Source organism: Bidens hawaiensis, unplaced genomic scaffold (assembly GCF_021521415.1).
Source record: "Bidens hawaiensis isolate Kalapana, Puna unplaced genomic scaffold, B.hawaiensis_p1.1 tig00001575_1, whole genome shotgun sequence".
Taxonomy (NCBI): Eukaryota; Viridiplantae; Streptophyta; class Magnoliopsida; order Asterales; family Asteraceae; genus Bidens; species Bidens hawaiensis.
Window position 1 is genome coordinate 214,163 of NW_027491088.1, and position 13,491 is coordinate 227,653.

At 35.9% G+C, this 13,491-nt stretch overlaps 2 protein-coding genes, 4 non-coding genes and 1 pseudogene across 8 annotated transcripts; 5 read left to right on the forward strand and 2 right to left on the reverse strand.

Moving 5' to 3' along the window:
• Positions 1-885: 885 nt before the first annotated feature.
• LOC143585152 (uncharacterized) lies at positions 886-3,206 on the forward strand. 3 transcript variants are annotated; one of them, XM_077067009.1, is made up of 7 exons: positions 886-1,122; positions 1,205-1,475; positions 1,597-1,655; positions 1,776-1,962; positions 2,050-2,146; positions 2,498-2,580; positions 2,969-3,206. In XM_077067009.1, exons 1-7 carry the CDS (start codon positions 1,099-1,101, stop codon positions 2,974-2,976), a joined length of 729 nt encoding a protein of 242 aa, XP_076923124.1. In that variant the 5' UTR covers positions 886-1,098; the 3' UTR covers positions 2,977-3,206. The 3 variants fall into 3 exon arrangements, with proteins under 3 accessions (XP_076923124.1, XP_076923129.1, XP_076923118.1); XM_077067003.1 differs by having other exon boundaries at positions 891-1,122; positions 1,594-1,655; positions 2,969-3,194; XM_077067014.1 differs by lacking the exon at positions 2,498-2,580 and having other exon boundaries at positions 890-1,122; positions 1,594-1,655; positions 2,969-3,202.
• Positions 3,207-3,267: 61 nt separating this feature from the next.
• LOC143588425 (U2 spliceosomal RNA) lies at positions 3,268-3,463 on the forward strand. The gene has a single exon (XR_013145109.1). It is a non-coding gene; the product is annotated as a U2 spliceosomal RNA (small nuclear RNA).
• Positions 3,464-5,935: 2,472 nt separating this feature from the next.
• LOC143588386 (U2 spliceosomal RNA) lies at positions 5,936-6,130 on the forward strand. The gene has a single exon (XR_013145099.1). It is a non-coding gene; the product is annotated as a U2 spliceosomal RNA (small nuclear RNA).
• A 568-nt stretch (positions 6,131-6,698) lies between these two features.
• Positions 6,699-8,931, reverse strand: LOC143587039 (ATP-dependent Clp protease proteolytic subunit 6, chloroplastic-like; annotated as a pseudogene).
• On the forward strand, positions 7,723-7,914 carry LOC143588397 (U2 spliceosomal RNA). Its single transcript, XR_013145101.1, has one exon. It is a non-coding gene; the product is annotated as a U2 spliceosomal RNA (small nuclear RNA).
• A 709-nt stretch (positions 8,932-9,640) lies between the features above and the next one.
• LOC143588391 (U2 spliceosomal RNA) lies at positions 9,641-9,833 on the forward strand. Its single transcript, XR_013145100.1, has one exon. It is a non-coding gene; the product is annotated as a U2 spliceosomal RNA (small nuclear RNA).
• Positions 9,834-10,433: 600 nt separating this feature from the next.
• On the reverse strand, positions 10,434-13,206 carry LOC143587029 (ATP-dependent Clp protease proteolytic subunit 6, chloroplastic-like). Its single transcript, XM_077068432.1, has 9 exons — positions 13,099-13,206; positions 12,930-12,994; positions 12,449-12,521; positions 12,064-12,268; positions 11,898-11,963; positions 11,679-11,819; positions 11,524-11,577; positions 11,206-11,298; positions 10,434-10,754 (listed from the first exon to the last, which is right to left on the reverse strand). Exons 1-9 carry the CDS (start codon positions 13,161-13,163, stop codon positions 10,707-10,709), a joined length of 810 nt encoding a protein of 269 aa, XP_076924547.1. The 5' UTR covers positions 13,164-13,206; the 3' UTR covers positions 10,434-10,706.
• Between the last annotated feature and the right edge of the window lie 285 nt (positions 13,207-13,491).

The following is a 13,491-nucleotide window of genomic DNA, read 5'->3' on the forward strand; positions in this document are numbered from 1 at the left end:
CTGGCAATAACATTCATTTTCAATATAAAAAATTGCTAAGCAGCTGACCTGAAAAAAAGTCAACATAACAATGCACATAGCTTCAATTTCAACGGTACATGATTAAAAATGATTAAAAATATATATTAGGTGTTATAGATACAAATGAGCACACGATAAATATAAAGAAATGAACCTTAGGCTCTCGATTAGATGAATCTGTTATATGAAACTCTACATAAAACTCTAAAGCATTCTCAAACCAACAGTGAAATTTGCTAAATTAGATTTTACAAGTGAGAGGTAGGGGGTTCAAACCTCACTATCACCAATTTATATGGGAGATATGAGGGATGACCCTGGCTTGCCAGGGTTCGAGTCTTGATCTCACCGGTTTTACCGGCTCCTCGTTGTCGTGCTATTTGGCGGGCGTGGGGGTCGGGTTTTATCCGGTGAATCCCTCAATAGGTGGACCGCTAGGGGCTTCGTCCGTCCGGACTAGTGGCCGGCTTGGGCTACCTTTAGCCAATGGGGGCCGCGTACGGAGTATCCGGCGTTACTTAGGTGGTAGTTCAAAAAAAAAAGATTTTCCAAACTCCAAAAACAGAAAGATAATATCAAGTTCTGTACTAGGGTTGTTTGATCGTTACTAGGTTTGGAGTGAAGGTGTACGAGGGTGGTGAACTGAGTATTCTAATTGCTTAATAATATCTTGTTAAAAAGTTCGGTACCCATTCGGTACTCCCAAATAAAACCGGTACCGATCTCGATCCCGAAAATCCCGATCCCGAAATTTGAAAATATTTGGTAAAGGTACCGAATTTGGTCGATTTGGTACTTTTGGTACCCGATACCAAATGCTCATCCATATAACCACTATACCACATGCGCTATTTTATTGTTTTTATATTTTTTCTGTTCTTTTTGCATAAAAAATATATTTCTTTAGTTCCACATGTGCCTTTTTTGAGATTTTTAATGTGGTGTACAAATTATTTTTGGTTTTAAACTATTGCCTAGATTAACAGAAGTAAAACTAGATGGGCAGTTGTAGCTATTTTCATATATCAATTGTATTGCTATTTCCTTATTCTTTAATTGATTTGTTTTCTGCAGACTATGGATCCAGTAGCTGAATCACAGGTATTATCTTTTCAAATATATTTTTATTAATCATCATCATTTGTTCTTTCTGATATTGTCATTTGAATGCATTTTTATGCAGAGTGGCAACATTGTGCTCTTCTTATTATGGCATATAGTCCACTTAATAATCAGTGTTGTATACATTATCCGGGAAATCTTTAACACAATTGAAAGCTACCTTATAACAAACGGATATGGGAATGCGTACACGGATCTAAATTTGGACCGGGTCAAATATCTTGGAATTGTTGTGGACAGTGACGAAGCCCGTGACACATCAAAAGTGGTTGAACTTTTAGAGTGGCTTTCATCTATAGGCGTGAAAATGATCTGCCTTTATGACCGAGAAGGTAAGGGAGATGCTGATATTTTGGCATAGTTTTTTATTGGTTAATTTTGGTTGTTACCTTTTTTACATGTATTGATGTATAGTTTATTGGTTAATCGTATTTTCTTTTACAAATGTAGGAGTGTTGAAGAAGTCAAAGGAAATCTGCATGGAGAAATTTGGCTCTACAGAGATTACTAATGTATTGTGTTTTATGATATCTTTTTGTTATATTATGCACATGCGCTAATTGTGAGACACGCGGAAGTCAATTTGCTAATTTGTCTATTTTTTACTATTATGAAAATGGTTATTCATGCAGGAGAATTTAGCATCCGATCCGCTTCTCGATAAAAAACGGATGGAAATTGAATTTGTTTCTCTCTCTGATGGAAAAGAAGCAGTTGCTAAAGCAGCTAACCTACTTTTTAAGAAGTATTATGCGGACGCGGATTCTGAAAAACCGTTCTTTACTGAAACACACTTGACCGAGGCATTAAAGACCCTTGGTTTGTTTTTCTATAGGGTTTTCTTTCCTTAAAATCATTTTTGTGCATATGGTAAATAAATCTATGATGAGTTTCTTGTCCTTTTAGGTGCCGTAGAGCCAGATCCCGATCTTTTATTAATTTATGGGCAGGTGAGGTGCCACCTTGGTTTTCCAGCTTGGCGAATTCGTTACACGGAGATGGTGTAAGCCTACTGTTTCCTTTTTTGCTCCTGTTATAACAATGTCTGAGAATTGCAATGTTTGACAAAGTCTTTTCTTACGAGTGAAATGTCTAGAATACCCTTGAAATCTTGAATGATGATGCTAAACTAGAGGGATTTATTGGACCATATTACCTCATTTATGTTGGCAAAAAATGTGAAAAGCGAAACCTTTTTTTTTTGTGAAGGAATTAGAAAATAGACGTGGACTTGGTGTAATTTTACTTAATTAATATCCCTATTGTTATTTAATGAGCATCTAAATCAGAGTTATCATGCAACGTAAGTCATTCACCGTTTGGGGATGAATTTTAGCTCATCTATATGATGCAGGCATATGGGACCATTAAAATACAAGAAGCTTGGGATGATACTGAAAGCTATTCATAGATTCACTAAGGTGAAGCAAAACTACGGTACGTAGACTAGATTATCTATTCGTTGATTATGATTTAATATGTCCACCCTAGTAGTAAGTCTTTTGAGCTCAATACCAAGGAGATCTGCTTTAAAATCATAATGTTGTTTAATATTTTAATTGCTTAGGGGTAGAGAATGCAACTTTTGACTCGTTCACTTTTGAATGGGTCGACTCGGGTTATCTTTCATCTCAAATACAATGCCAAAACTATTACTGAAGTTGTCCCACTTTGCTATAAATGTGTTGAAATTGCTCAATGTATACTTGTGTGGATATCATTATCGATTTTTCCTGTAACTGAAATCTTGCAATTTGGATTTATTTCATTTTATAAAGAAAGTTATAATCTTTACTTATATTTTCTATATGTTTGAATGCACCAGGTTCATAAGATTCTAGTAGCGAGGACATGAGTTGATGACTTAAGGGGAGCGAAATACTGAGTGTAGGGACTGTAGTGGACATGTCACATGCATTTATGGTTGTATGATTTATCTATATTTTGAAAACCTTTTATGTAATTTAAAATCCTATTTGCCAAAGAATTCTGAGTTGGTTAGTATACGGAGATAGAAAGCTGGTTAATTTTCTGAAACACACTTTGCATCCCACATCGGCTGAGTGAAGTAACAGACAAGGGGGAAGTTTAGTATAAAAACAAAGGCCTTGGAATGGAACAAGCATACCTTTCTCGGCCTTTTGGCTAAGATCAAGTGTAGTATCTGTTCTTATCAGTTTAATATCTGGTATGTGAGCCATCGGCTCACTCGATATTAATCTTATTTTTTGTGGGCGAAGACCTGTTGAAGTAGCTTGTTGCTTGGGTCTTCATGCGTTGTCTTGGTCTTACACTACCACCAAGGCCTGGCGCACCCCTCCAATGTGTAGTTAAGATCTTGTCAAGTATTTGTTCTTATCTTATGTATTAGCTATACCCACGTTGATTGTGATAAATCAAAAAGAAAATCGTTCATGTCCGTTTTATCTCTTGAATGTTGATACATCAAGAAGAGAACTGTTCATGTCCGTCTTATCTGTTCGTAAGTAAATCAGTTTGCGTATGATTACCTCCATGCAATAAATGATTACTATTTGAGATGTAAAAACGTTAACCATGACCTTTAAACTTCTAGAAAAAGGTCAAAACTGTTAAAAACTTTAGAGATGTTGACTATCCTACTCTTCTCCAGCTACCATTTCATGATGAAAATGAGTTAAGCCTAGAGCATATCAACCATCAGCACGAGCTCATTTTAGTTGATACAGAATCCTTTAGGACAACCTCCTCAAAGATCAGTTCTTTGATCATGTGTCATGACCCAATGAAATCGATTGAACTATTGTGGAATGGATGTTTTAGACCGATCACCGAAATGCCATTTTATAAGCGTGGTGCGAATGAAGATGAGGGTTGCAACTTTGTTCTTCATGAGTGGTGCACTCGCCTGCCAACAAAAGTAGACAACCACCTAGGTAACCCACAACATCCCCTCATTCTAATGTCAAATGTGCCATGTGTGTTTTTAAACTTATTTTTTTGTGATGTTTGTCGCTTATGGTTCAACGGGTATTGTTATGGCTGCGTCAAGCGTGAATACTATGCTGATGTTAGTTGTGCCTTTATACCTGGAAAAATCACACATACATCTCACCCAAATCATCTTCTTTCAAGAGTTAAGGAGAAGACCCCACATTATGAGTGTCTTATGCGTCACTTATTTTTCGGAAACATAATTATATTTGTTGATTTGGTTTCAATTGCAGCATGTGTGATGCCTATATACATCATGCGTGTGCTTTGTTGTTGCCTGAGACCATTAGGCATTTGTATAACACACATCTCATGCACTTGAGTTACCCTCCAATTGAGAACCACAAAAGTGAATACTTCTGTGAAATTTGTGAGGATGAACTGGACCCTCATTCTTGCTTCTATCACTGCATGAGCGTGTTCAATCAGTTCATTCTGCTTGTGCTCCTTTAATACTTCGGTGTGAGATAGAAGCAAATGGCTTATATCGAGACAACATTTATAGGTTTACAAATGTGAAATCTGGGAGCATTCATAAGATTGATGATCACCCACATCCTCTCTCATTTGCTCAAGGGATCGTGAGTCATGGTGATTGCAGTATTTGTAGTCAGGAATCGCAGTACTACATGATACTTAAGTGTCTAGAGTGTTTTGGAGTGTCAGTATGCAATTCATGCTTTAAAGACAGAGTGTGATGTATTTTAGGGTCATTATCGACTTCGTTATATCACTTAAGAAAGGTGTTCATAGCTTGTAAAGTTTGTAACAATGTCTATTCTTTTTTATCCGAGGATAGAAAAAAGACATCTTTCCACCTAATTTAGATCAAGTCTCAAAATCCTTCTTCAATCTCACCTGATATAAACGATAACCAAATACATATCTTAAATGTTTAGATCGGGATATCATCCAATTTTCTTCATCTCCGTTAACAAATTCCACACCTTCTACTTCATCTCTCTTTTCATAAGATTTTAGTATGGCGTTTTTGTATCAAGTCTAATAATAGCTCATAACCCTTGTCGGTTTTTTTCATCTTCACATAAAATGGCTTATTTTGTGCTACTTGTGTTTTATAGACAATCAAACAGTTTATTACTAGTCTGTTTAGGGAAGATCTTTTATTTTTAAAGTTCCATTTTGCCACTTGTACTAATAATGCAAATATGCCAACAGAACGTTAAATGAAAATGGTGTAACACACTGACTACAATATACATTTTCCACGCTGAAATGTTTTACACAAGTAGGATACACCCCGGAAATTTAATTGAAACAATAAAGAATAAACGCCAACAACCGAAAATTGAGAAAATATTATTTTCAGAATACTTGTGTCATAAGATTACTTCCCCTTTGAACAACAGCTGCTGCTAGTTGGATCTTTAAAGGAGACTTTTGCTTATACAAAGCCAAATGACATTTATACCCTAGCTGGTTAATGATTAAGACCGTTTCCTAAGTTTGCTGTACTTACTGCTTTATATAATTAAGAAGTGTCCTACATTGTTGGCAGAATCGTTGATAGGTTAGATTACTTTTGTGGAGCTGTACCTGATTTCATTTCCGAATTCGCAAAGCACATTCATTCATCTAGTTAGATTATGGTGTCGTTCCTGCGGTTATATCAACAAGAAATTTGCCTTGATTATGGAGAGAATGTATGGAGAGAGTGTGAATGTTTTAAAAGAAACAAGGCAGTGAACTCTATTGATGGAAGGAAGGGTGGGTTTTTTTGCATCCCACATCGGCTAAGGGACCTAACTGATAACGGGCAAGTACAATACAAAAACAAAGGCCTAGTTAGGGATTAAGCATACCTTTCTCGGCCTTTTGGCTAAGATCAAGTGTAGTTCTGTTCTTATCAGTTTAATATTTGATATGTGAGCCATTGGCTCACTCGATATTAATTTTATTTTTTATGGGGGAAGACCCATCAAAGTAGCTTGCTACTTGGGTCTTCATGCGTCGCCTTTGTCTTACACTACCACCAAGGCCTGGCGCACCCCTCCAATATGTAGTTAAAACTATCTAGATCCTAGTAAAATCGTTTTTGGAGGATGTTTATTTTGATACTGGTTTTATTTGTTTTTTTTTGTTTAGCCACTAACATCAATATAAGTACTCGGGCTATCAGAGGGTAACTGAACATTCTAAATGGCATAAAAATGTTCAGTTACGATTTATGCTCTGGTAATTGCGTCTATCAGAGTATAACCCAGAGTGGTAATTGGTACACAAGCAGGTCGCATGCCACGCCATCTAAGTGGTGATTGCCAAATCATCTATAATTGTTGCATGCATAATAGTGGACCTAATCAAGTCTAGTATTCAGTTTCGAGTATTTCAACAGGCAACAACGAGCCAAAATTCTAATGCCTGCAAAAGTTAGGGGGGAAATATAAGGTCTCAGAGATTTGGTTATTGTTACTTTATATCTTCATGAAGAGCTTAATAATAGTTATATCAACTTGAGAAAACCAAACATGAAACTGTTCCATCCAACTTTGGAATAGAGGTGGTGGCATTTTTTACCCGTTGATGAATAAATGGTCCAATGCCAAATGCATCATGCTGATTTTCTGCATAATAGTAAAAATAAAGAAAGCAATCCCTTTTAAAGCAAGTTTGTACCTCTGAAACGGATTAGGAAACGAGCCTTTTCAGTGTATGGTTGCTCTTTCTTTGGTGGCTGGCCAGTAAATGCCGCATACATCATGTCAATTTTCTGCATAATTATTAAAAAAAATGAAAATACTCCAACAAGTCCATTTGTTAAAAGAAATCAATGAATAAGTGCATATTAATTAGATTTGAGTTTTAGACCTCAACAGTTTATTGAACGATTTAGGGCATGCAAATTTCCAGTCACCAATTCACAAAAAGGAGCCCGCATACCAACATCTATATGATCAACCACGAAATACGAAGGGACATGAGGAACATATTACGTGGCGATTCTGAACAGTTCTGTTGACTTGACACTCTTGCATCCTCAACATGACCCTATCAAAAGTTAACCAAAATAAAATTTGACTTTAGCATCAAAACCATCAACATTTTACTTGAATTTTAATATCTATATTCTATAAAATATAAAAACTTGGCAGTGTATCATATCACGTGCGTTTGGCATCGTGTAACACATCCCCTTCTCTCCACCAGCAAGAAGAAGTGCTCCTTCAGTTGCAGCAACTCCAAAGCACACCATAGTTTGATCTGATAACAAGTTAAAACTAAAACTAAGTGCTAGTGAAAGATGTTGACGCTTGTAATCTAACATTAAAATAACTTCTGAGTGTCATCTGTGTATACTTTAGATGACTTCATTATTGAATTCGGAAGTATAACTACAACCATCATTCTCTGTTGGGCCATTAATAAGATGGGCAGACGTAAATCTCCAAAAACTGTTTTACATTGATTGTGGACAAGGTAGATTAATCTTTTTTAAGAGATGGGTAGATCAAATTGTGAGTTTTGTTGGTTGGAAGTTTTTTGTTTCATGGAAAGAAGGGTTTTTTTGCATCCCACATCGGTTGAGTGAACAAACATACAAGAGGAAGTTCAGTACAAAAACAAAGGCCCTGGAATGAAATAAGCATACCTTTCTCGGCCTTTTGCCTAAGATCAAGTGTAGTATTTGTTCTTATCAGTTTAAGATCTGATATGTGAGTCATCGGCTCACTTGATATTAATCTTATTTTTTATGGGGGAAGACCCACCAAAGTAGCTTGCTGCTTGGGTCTGCACGGTTCCACGAAATGATTGAGAACTATGATGGGGTCGAAATGCATATAAGCAGTGATTTCAAATCCAGAGGTTAATCTACTCTGGCAACTTTATGCAAGGCAGAGTTTGGCGTTGCCTTGGTCTTACACTATCACCAAACCCTGGCGCACCCATCCAAAACATAGTTTTAAGTATGTTTCTATATTTATTTTCATATTAAAGCTGATTGCAGGAGAGCCGTCTTCAACATCACACTGGATGAGAATAGACGAGGAATATCTTGGCAATTTTAAACGGCTTTGTTGACTTGGCTCCTTACATGTTCAACATGACTCTATAAAGTTACCAAAATAAGAATTGATTCTAGTATCAAAAACATCCAGTTTTGACTTTGATTCTAGTATCAAAACGATCCAGTTTTGACTTTGAATTGTAAAATCTGTGAAATATACAAAAATTAACCATACCCACACCCACTTTGTGGATAATGTGCCATAATACGTGCATTTGGCATCACTTATGAAAGCGCCCCTTCACTTGCAGCAACTCCAAAACTCACCATACCAACTACTTTAAGTTTTATCGTTAAAACCAAAATTTAGAAGAAAATAAAATATACAGATTAAATGCTTCATTTTCTTTTAACTAGTTTCACTAACAAAAATGAAAGCGAAGTGTTCAAACTTACCCAAGACATGCAATCATAAATTGCCAACATGGAGGAAGTGCTCCTGCCAGGACAGTTTACATACATCTACATAAGAAAAAAAGGCACTTCATATTTTTTTAATAAACATTTTATGGATTAAAATGCCCAAGATATGAGTGATAAAAAATTAAAATCACACGAGAATGTCTGCGTTCTAGTCTATTGTGACCAATGTAACAAGCTATGATATAACTCGTTGAACTACCTGCAAGTTGATTAGCTGACCAACAAAAATGATACGGTTTCTGAATAAGACAGTAGAAATATCCAAAGGTCCAACTGGAGTCATGACTATATACAAGTGCATAACTATCCGACTAAAACTAGCTGGCATTATAGGCGGAGGGACCCCTATTCTTGCTACACTTGGACAGTAAATGCTCAATTTAAAAAGTAAGGTAAAACACGTATGATTGGATTAGGGACTCTATTCACATATTTATACATGAATTCTGTTGTGTTCTAGGTAGTGTTCTAGGTATCTAAAGTCTAAACAGAGATAAATATGTAAGGTGCAAAACATAGTAGCATGAATCATGAATGAAACAAGAAACAAATAGATTCAATCCACTTCAGAAAAGTCACTAGCTCATGAAAATTGCTTCCACCAAACAATTCCAGATTGCCGAAACCACTGTTAATTACAATATTTCTTGCATTATTCTGAAAGAACACTCGTTTAATTGTATGTGATATTCTATGATATATAACAAACACCACAGATCGATTACAAACCACTAAGGTAGACGACATCAAACATGGAAGTTGAGAACCAAAAGACTCTTCTATACATTTTCGTGTTCAGCTACTAGTAAAAGTATATGATTTTCAAGGAAATAAAAAGTACTTATTTTGTGTTTTAGTGAGAGAATTATGTTTCTATGAATGTGTTTTCTACATAGAGATAAAGGGAAAGGGTAGACATAATACAAGTTATGAATGGGGAGAGATCAACTTGAGAGAATGAAGAGTATGTTAGTTTTATTTTTAGAAAGGCTTTATGCATCCCACATCGGCTAAGGGACCTAACAGACAAGTGGGATTTTAGTATAAAAGCGAAAGCCCTGGTAAGGAACAAGCATACTTTTCTCGGCCTTTTGGCTAAGATCAAGTGTAGTATCTGTTCTTATTAGTTTAATATCTGATATGTGAGCCATCGGCTCACTTGATATTAATCTTATTTTTTATGAGGGAAGATCTGCCAAAGTAGCTTGCTACTTGGGTCTTCAGTCTCTTTGGTCTTACACCTCCACCAAGGCCTGGCGCACCCCTCCAATATATAGTTATAAGTTTGCATAGTAGAAGTTTTCTAGTGCTAATTACAGGACTGTTTGAAATACTGTTCCTTAGAGATCTCAATTAATTTGTTTATCTTCTTGAATAATCTCAAGTACCTTATAAACTCGATACATAATCTCAAGTTGCATGCCTACCGCAGGAGGCCTCCTACGAGAAGTTTAGTGGTGTTTTGTTTTTTGCAGCCCAGGCCTGAACGGTGAAGAACCTATCATTCACATCCAATCCATATCCATCTACTCTACTAAACCATTTCCAGTGTAGCCATGAACATGATCTAATATGTCGTTGTGGAGATAACTAAATTCTTCAATAAGTTGTATATTGGTAACTGTGGCTTTTAGGATATAATAGAATGTTCTAAATACTAACTTTGTTATACCGTCTTGTATGCTACTGCAGCGTACACAGTGTGATGTTTCTAAACACTCTAAATCATAACAGTTACACTGTTTACGGGCGTTGACAATGACAGTCATGATGGGAAGCTTCTTTGCAGTTAGCAGCAGGAAGTCCTAGATGGTCCTGGACCATTCCTAACCGATCCTACATCCCAAACCTTTAATAGGGAACAATCTGAACGAATAACAGCCTAATGTATAACCACATTACTCCATGGCTGTCCTTTATATGATCATAGGTATCAATAACAGTCAAAACATCTTTAACATTTAAATCTAAAATGAAAACAAAGATCCACTATATAGAATGATCATTTAAGTGATAACTATTCGACTGAAACTAGCTTGCAACATTGGTACCACAGGCAGGTTGCATGTCACGCCATCAAAGCGGTGATTGCCAAATCATCTATAATTGCTGCATGCGATGATAGTGGAACCAATCAAGTCTAGTATTCAGTTTCAAGTATTCCATCAATGAGCCCAAACTCTAATGACTGCAAAAATAAGGGAAAAAATATAAGGTCTCAGCGATTTGGTTGCTGTTAGTTACACCTATATGTTATCTTTAAAAGGCCAAATGCGTAAAACTAAAAACTTTGCTAAAATAGAAGCGGATCACATAGGTCAAACAATCAACCAAAGTGTATTCAAATGCATAAGAGTGATAAAACCTTCTAAAGCGCTCTAATAATTAAAGTTAGATTATTTCTGTGATAACACCGAAATCATATTTAACACAAATGTCCACATAACTTAAAAGAGTCATGGACAGAATCCTCTGTGGGTCAATCTGACCCGACCCCTACTGAAATTGCCCGTTTGGAGTTTGGACCTATTAGTTTTCAGTTGGACGTTATAAAATTTGAAACATGAATTTATGGAACCAAAGAAAATAAAGTTGAATCTGTTTCCGGGACAAGATCTATAAATGCAACTGAATGGTACCTCTGAAACAGATAGGAAACGATCCCTTTCGGTGTATTGTTGCACTTTCTCCAATGGTTGGCCAGTAAATGCCGCATACATCATGTCGATTTTCTGCATAATAATTAAAACAAAAAATAAATAAAACCCAACAAGTCCATATGGTAAAAGAAATCATCGAATAAAGTGCATGCTGATTAGAATTCAGTTTTTGACCTCAATTGCTAATTGATGAATTTGGGGCATACAAATTCCCAGTCATTATTTCACAAAAACAAATACACATGCCACCATCTATGATAAACCACTAAATAAGAAAGGAAATAAAGAATATCTTACATGGCGATTCTGAACGGCTTCGTTGACTTGGCGCCTTACATCCTCAACATGACCCTATAATAAGTTATCCAAAATAAGAATTGATTCTAGCATCAAGACCATCCAGTTTTGACTTTGAATTGTAATATCCGTGAAACATGAGAATTTAACCATACCCCACATCCACTTTGTGGTTGATGTATCATAATACGCGCATTTGGCATCGCGTATCTCATCCCCTTCTCTCCACCAGCAAGAAGAAGTGCACCTTCACTTGCAGCAACTCCAAAACACACGGTACCAACTTTAGGTTTTATCTGATAACAAGTTAAATTCTAAAACTTAGAAGAAAAGAAAAATAAAACAGAAAATGAAAAACAAGTATCCAATCTTACCCAAGACATGCAATCATAGATTGCCAACACAGAGTAAGTGCTCCCACCAGGACAGTTCACATACATCTGGATAAGAAAATAAAGCGTTTCACATATTTTAATATTCAGTTTATGGATTAAAACGGACAAGAAATAAGTGTACAAGTGATAAAAAATGAAATCACACCAGAATATCCGCGTTCTCGTCAATTGTGGCCAATGTAACAAGCTGTGATATGACTCGCTGAGCTACTTGCGAGTTGACTGGCTGGCCAACAAAGATAATACGGTTCCTGAATAATACAGTAGAAAGATCCAAAGGTCCACCAGGAGTGAGGACAGCTGGCATTATAGGTGGAGGGGCCGTTTTTTTTGCTAAAATCGGACTGTAACTGCTCAATTATAAAAATCAAAGTAAAACAGAAAAGATAAGGATCAGTGACTATATTCACATGAATTCTAAAGTTGTCTAGATGTCTAAACAAAGATAAAAATGTAAGTTCATAACTTCTAAGCATCGATGACAAGTGAAATTACTAAGCATAGGCATCGAGGGAGCATAGACAGTAAACCTTGAATCATAAGCAGTATGTAAGTTCATTTCCTCTGACGCGAACTGCAACTTTTGTGCTTTACTCGATAACCCTGTTAAGCAAAGATATAGTTGAAGTTGTAAACAGGTATTATGGGATTTCACTTAACAGCCATACTAATAACTTAAATAGCAATACATCATCTTTTAAAAGTTCAGAACACATAACCGAAAGACAATAAGAACGAAACAAAAAAAAACAGATCCCTCCCTCCCTTCCAAAACAAAATAAATTAGGGCTGCAAGTTGTTAGCTAGACTACTTGTAAACACCTCAATGAGCTTATTACAAACATTTAGCAAGTTAATATTGTTTACATAATAATCAAAGTTAGGTACATAATTCAATTTTTCCTATCCAATTACTAGTGATAAATAGTATTAGAAACATAATAAGCAATAAACTAGATCCTGTTGATTAATAAATAGTATTAGCAGATAACATAATAATCCTGCGCGTACCGATTTTAGGCGAATGGCTATATGGAGTCGGCAAGGCACAAAGTATTGATGATTTGAGCTTGGAGCTTCTGAAGAATAATAATAATAATAATAATAATAAACAAAATGGAGATATAAATCCGAATATAATGAATTACAAGTATGGAAGTGGAATTGCAATTGAAGATACCGTTGTTGAGAAAAGAGTGCGGTGGAAGAGAGAGTAAAGGACGTTGATATGGCGGAGGCTGCCATGGCTTCCTGCTTGTACACCAAAACGAAACAAGAAGAAGATAGAGAACCCGGACCCGGTAGTATCTGGTTCACTAGTAATTATTATACTGTATTTATTTATGGATAGTTTTATATCTGTATATAATTAGTAACTTAAACTTTCTTTTATTCATGACTGATAAATACAAACTAACTTTTGGCCTGTTTAATTAAACAGCAACATTTCATGTTCAGACTAATTGTTTACACGATGTTTAACTCCTTTCAGTTTTAATTAGAGTTGTCTTTTACACAAATAAATATATGAGTCATGTTTAATTAAACAGATACATTTCATGTTCAGACTAAT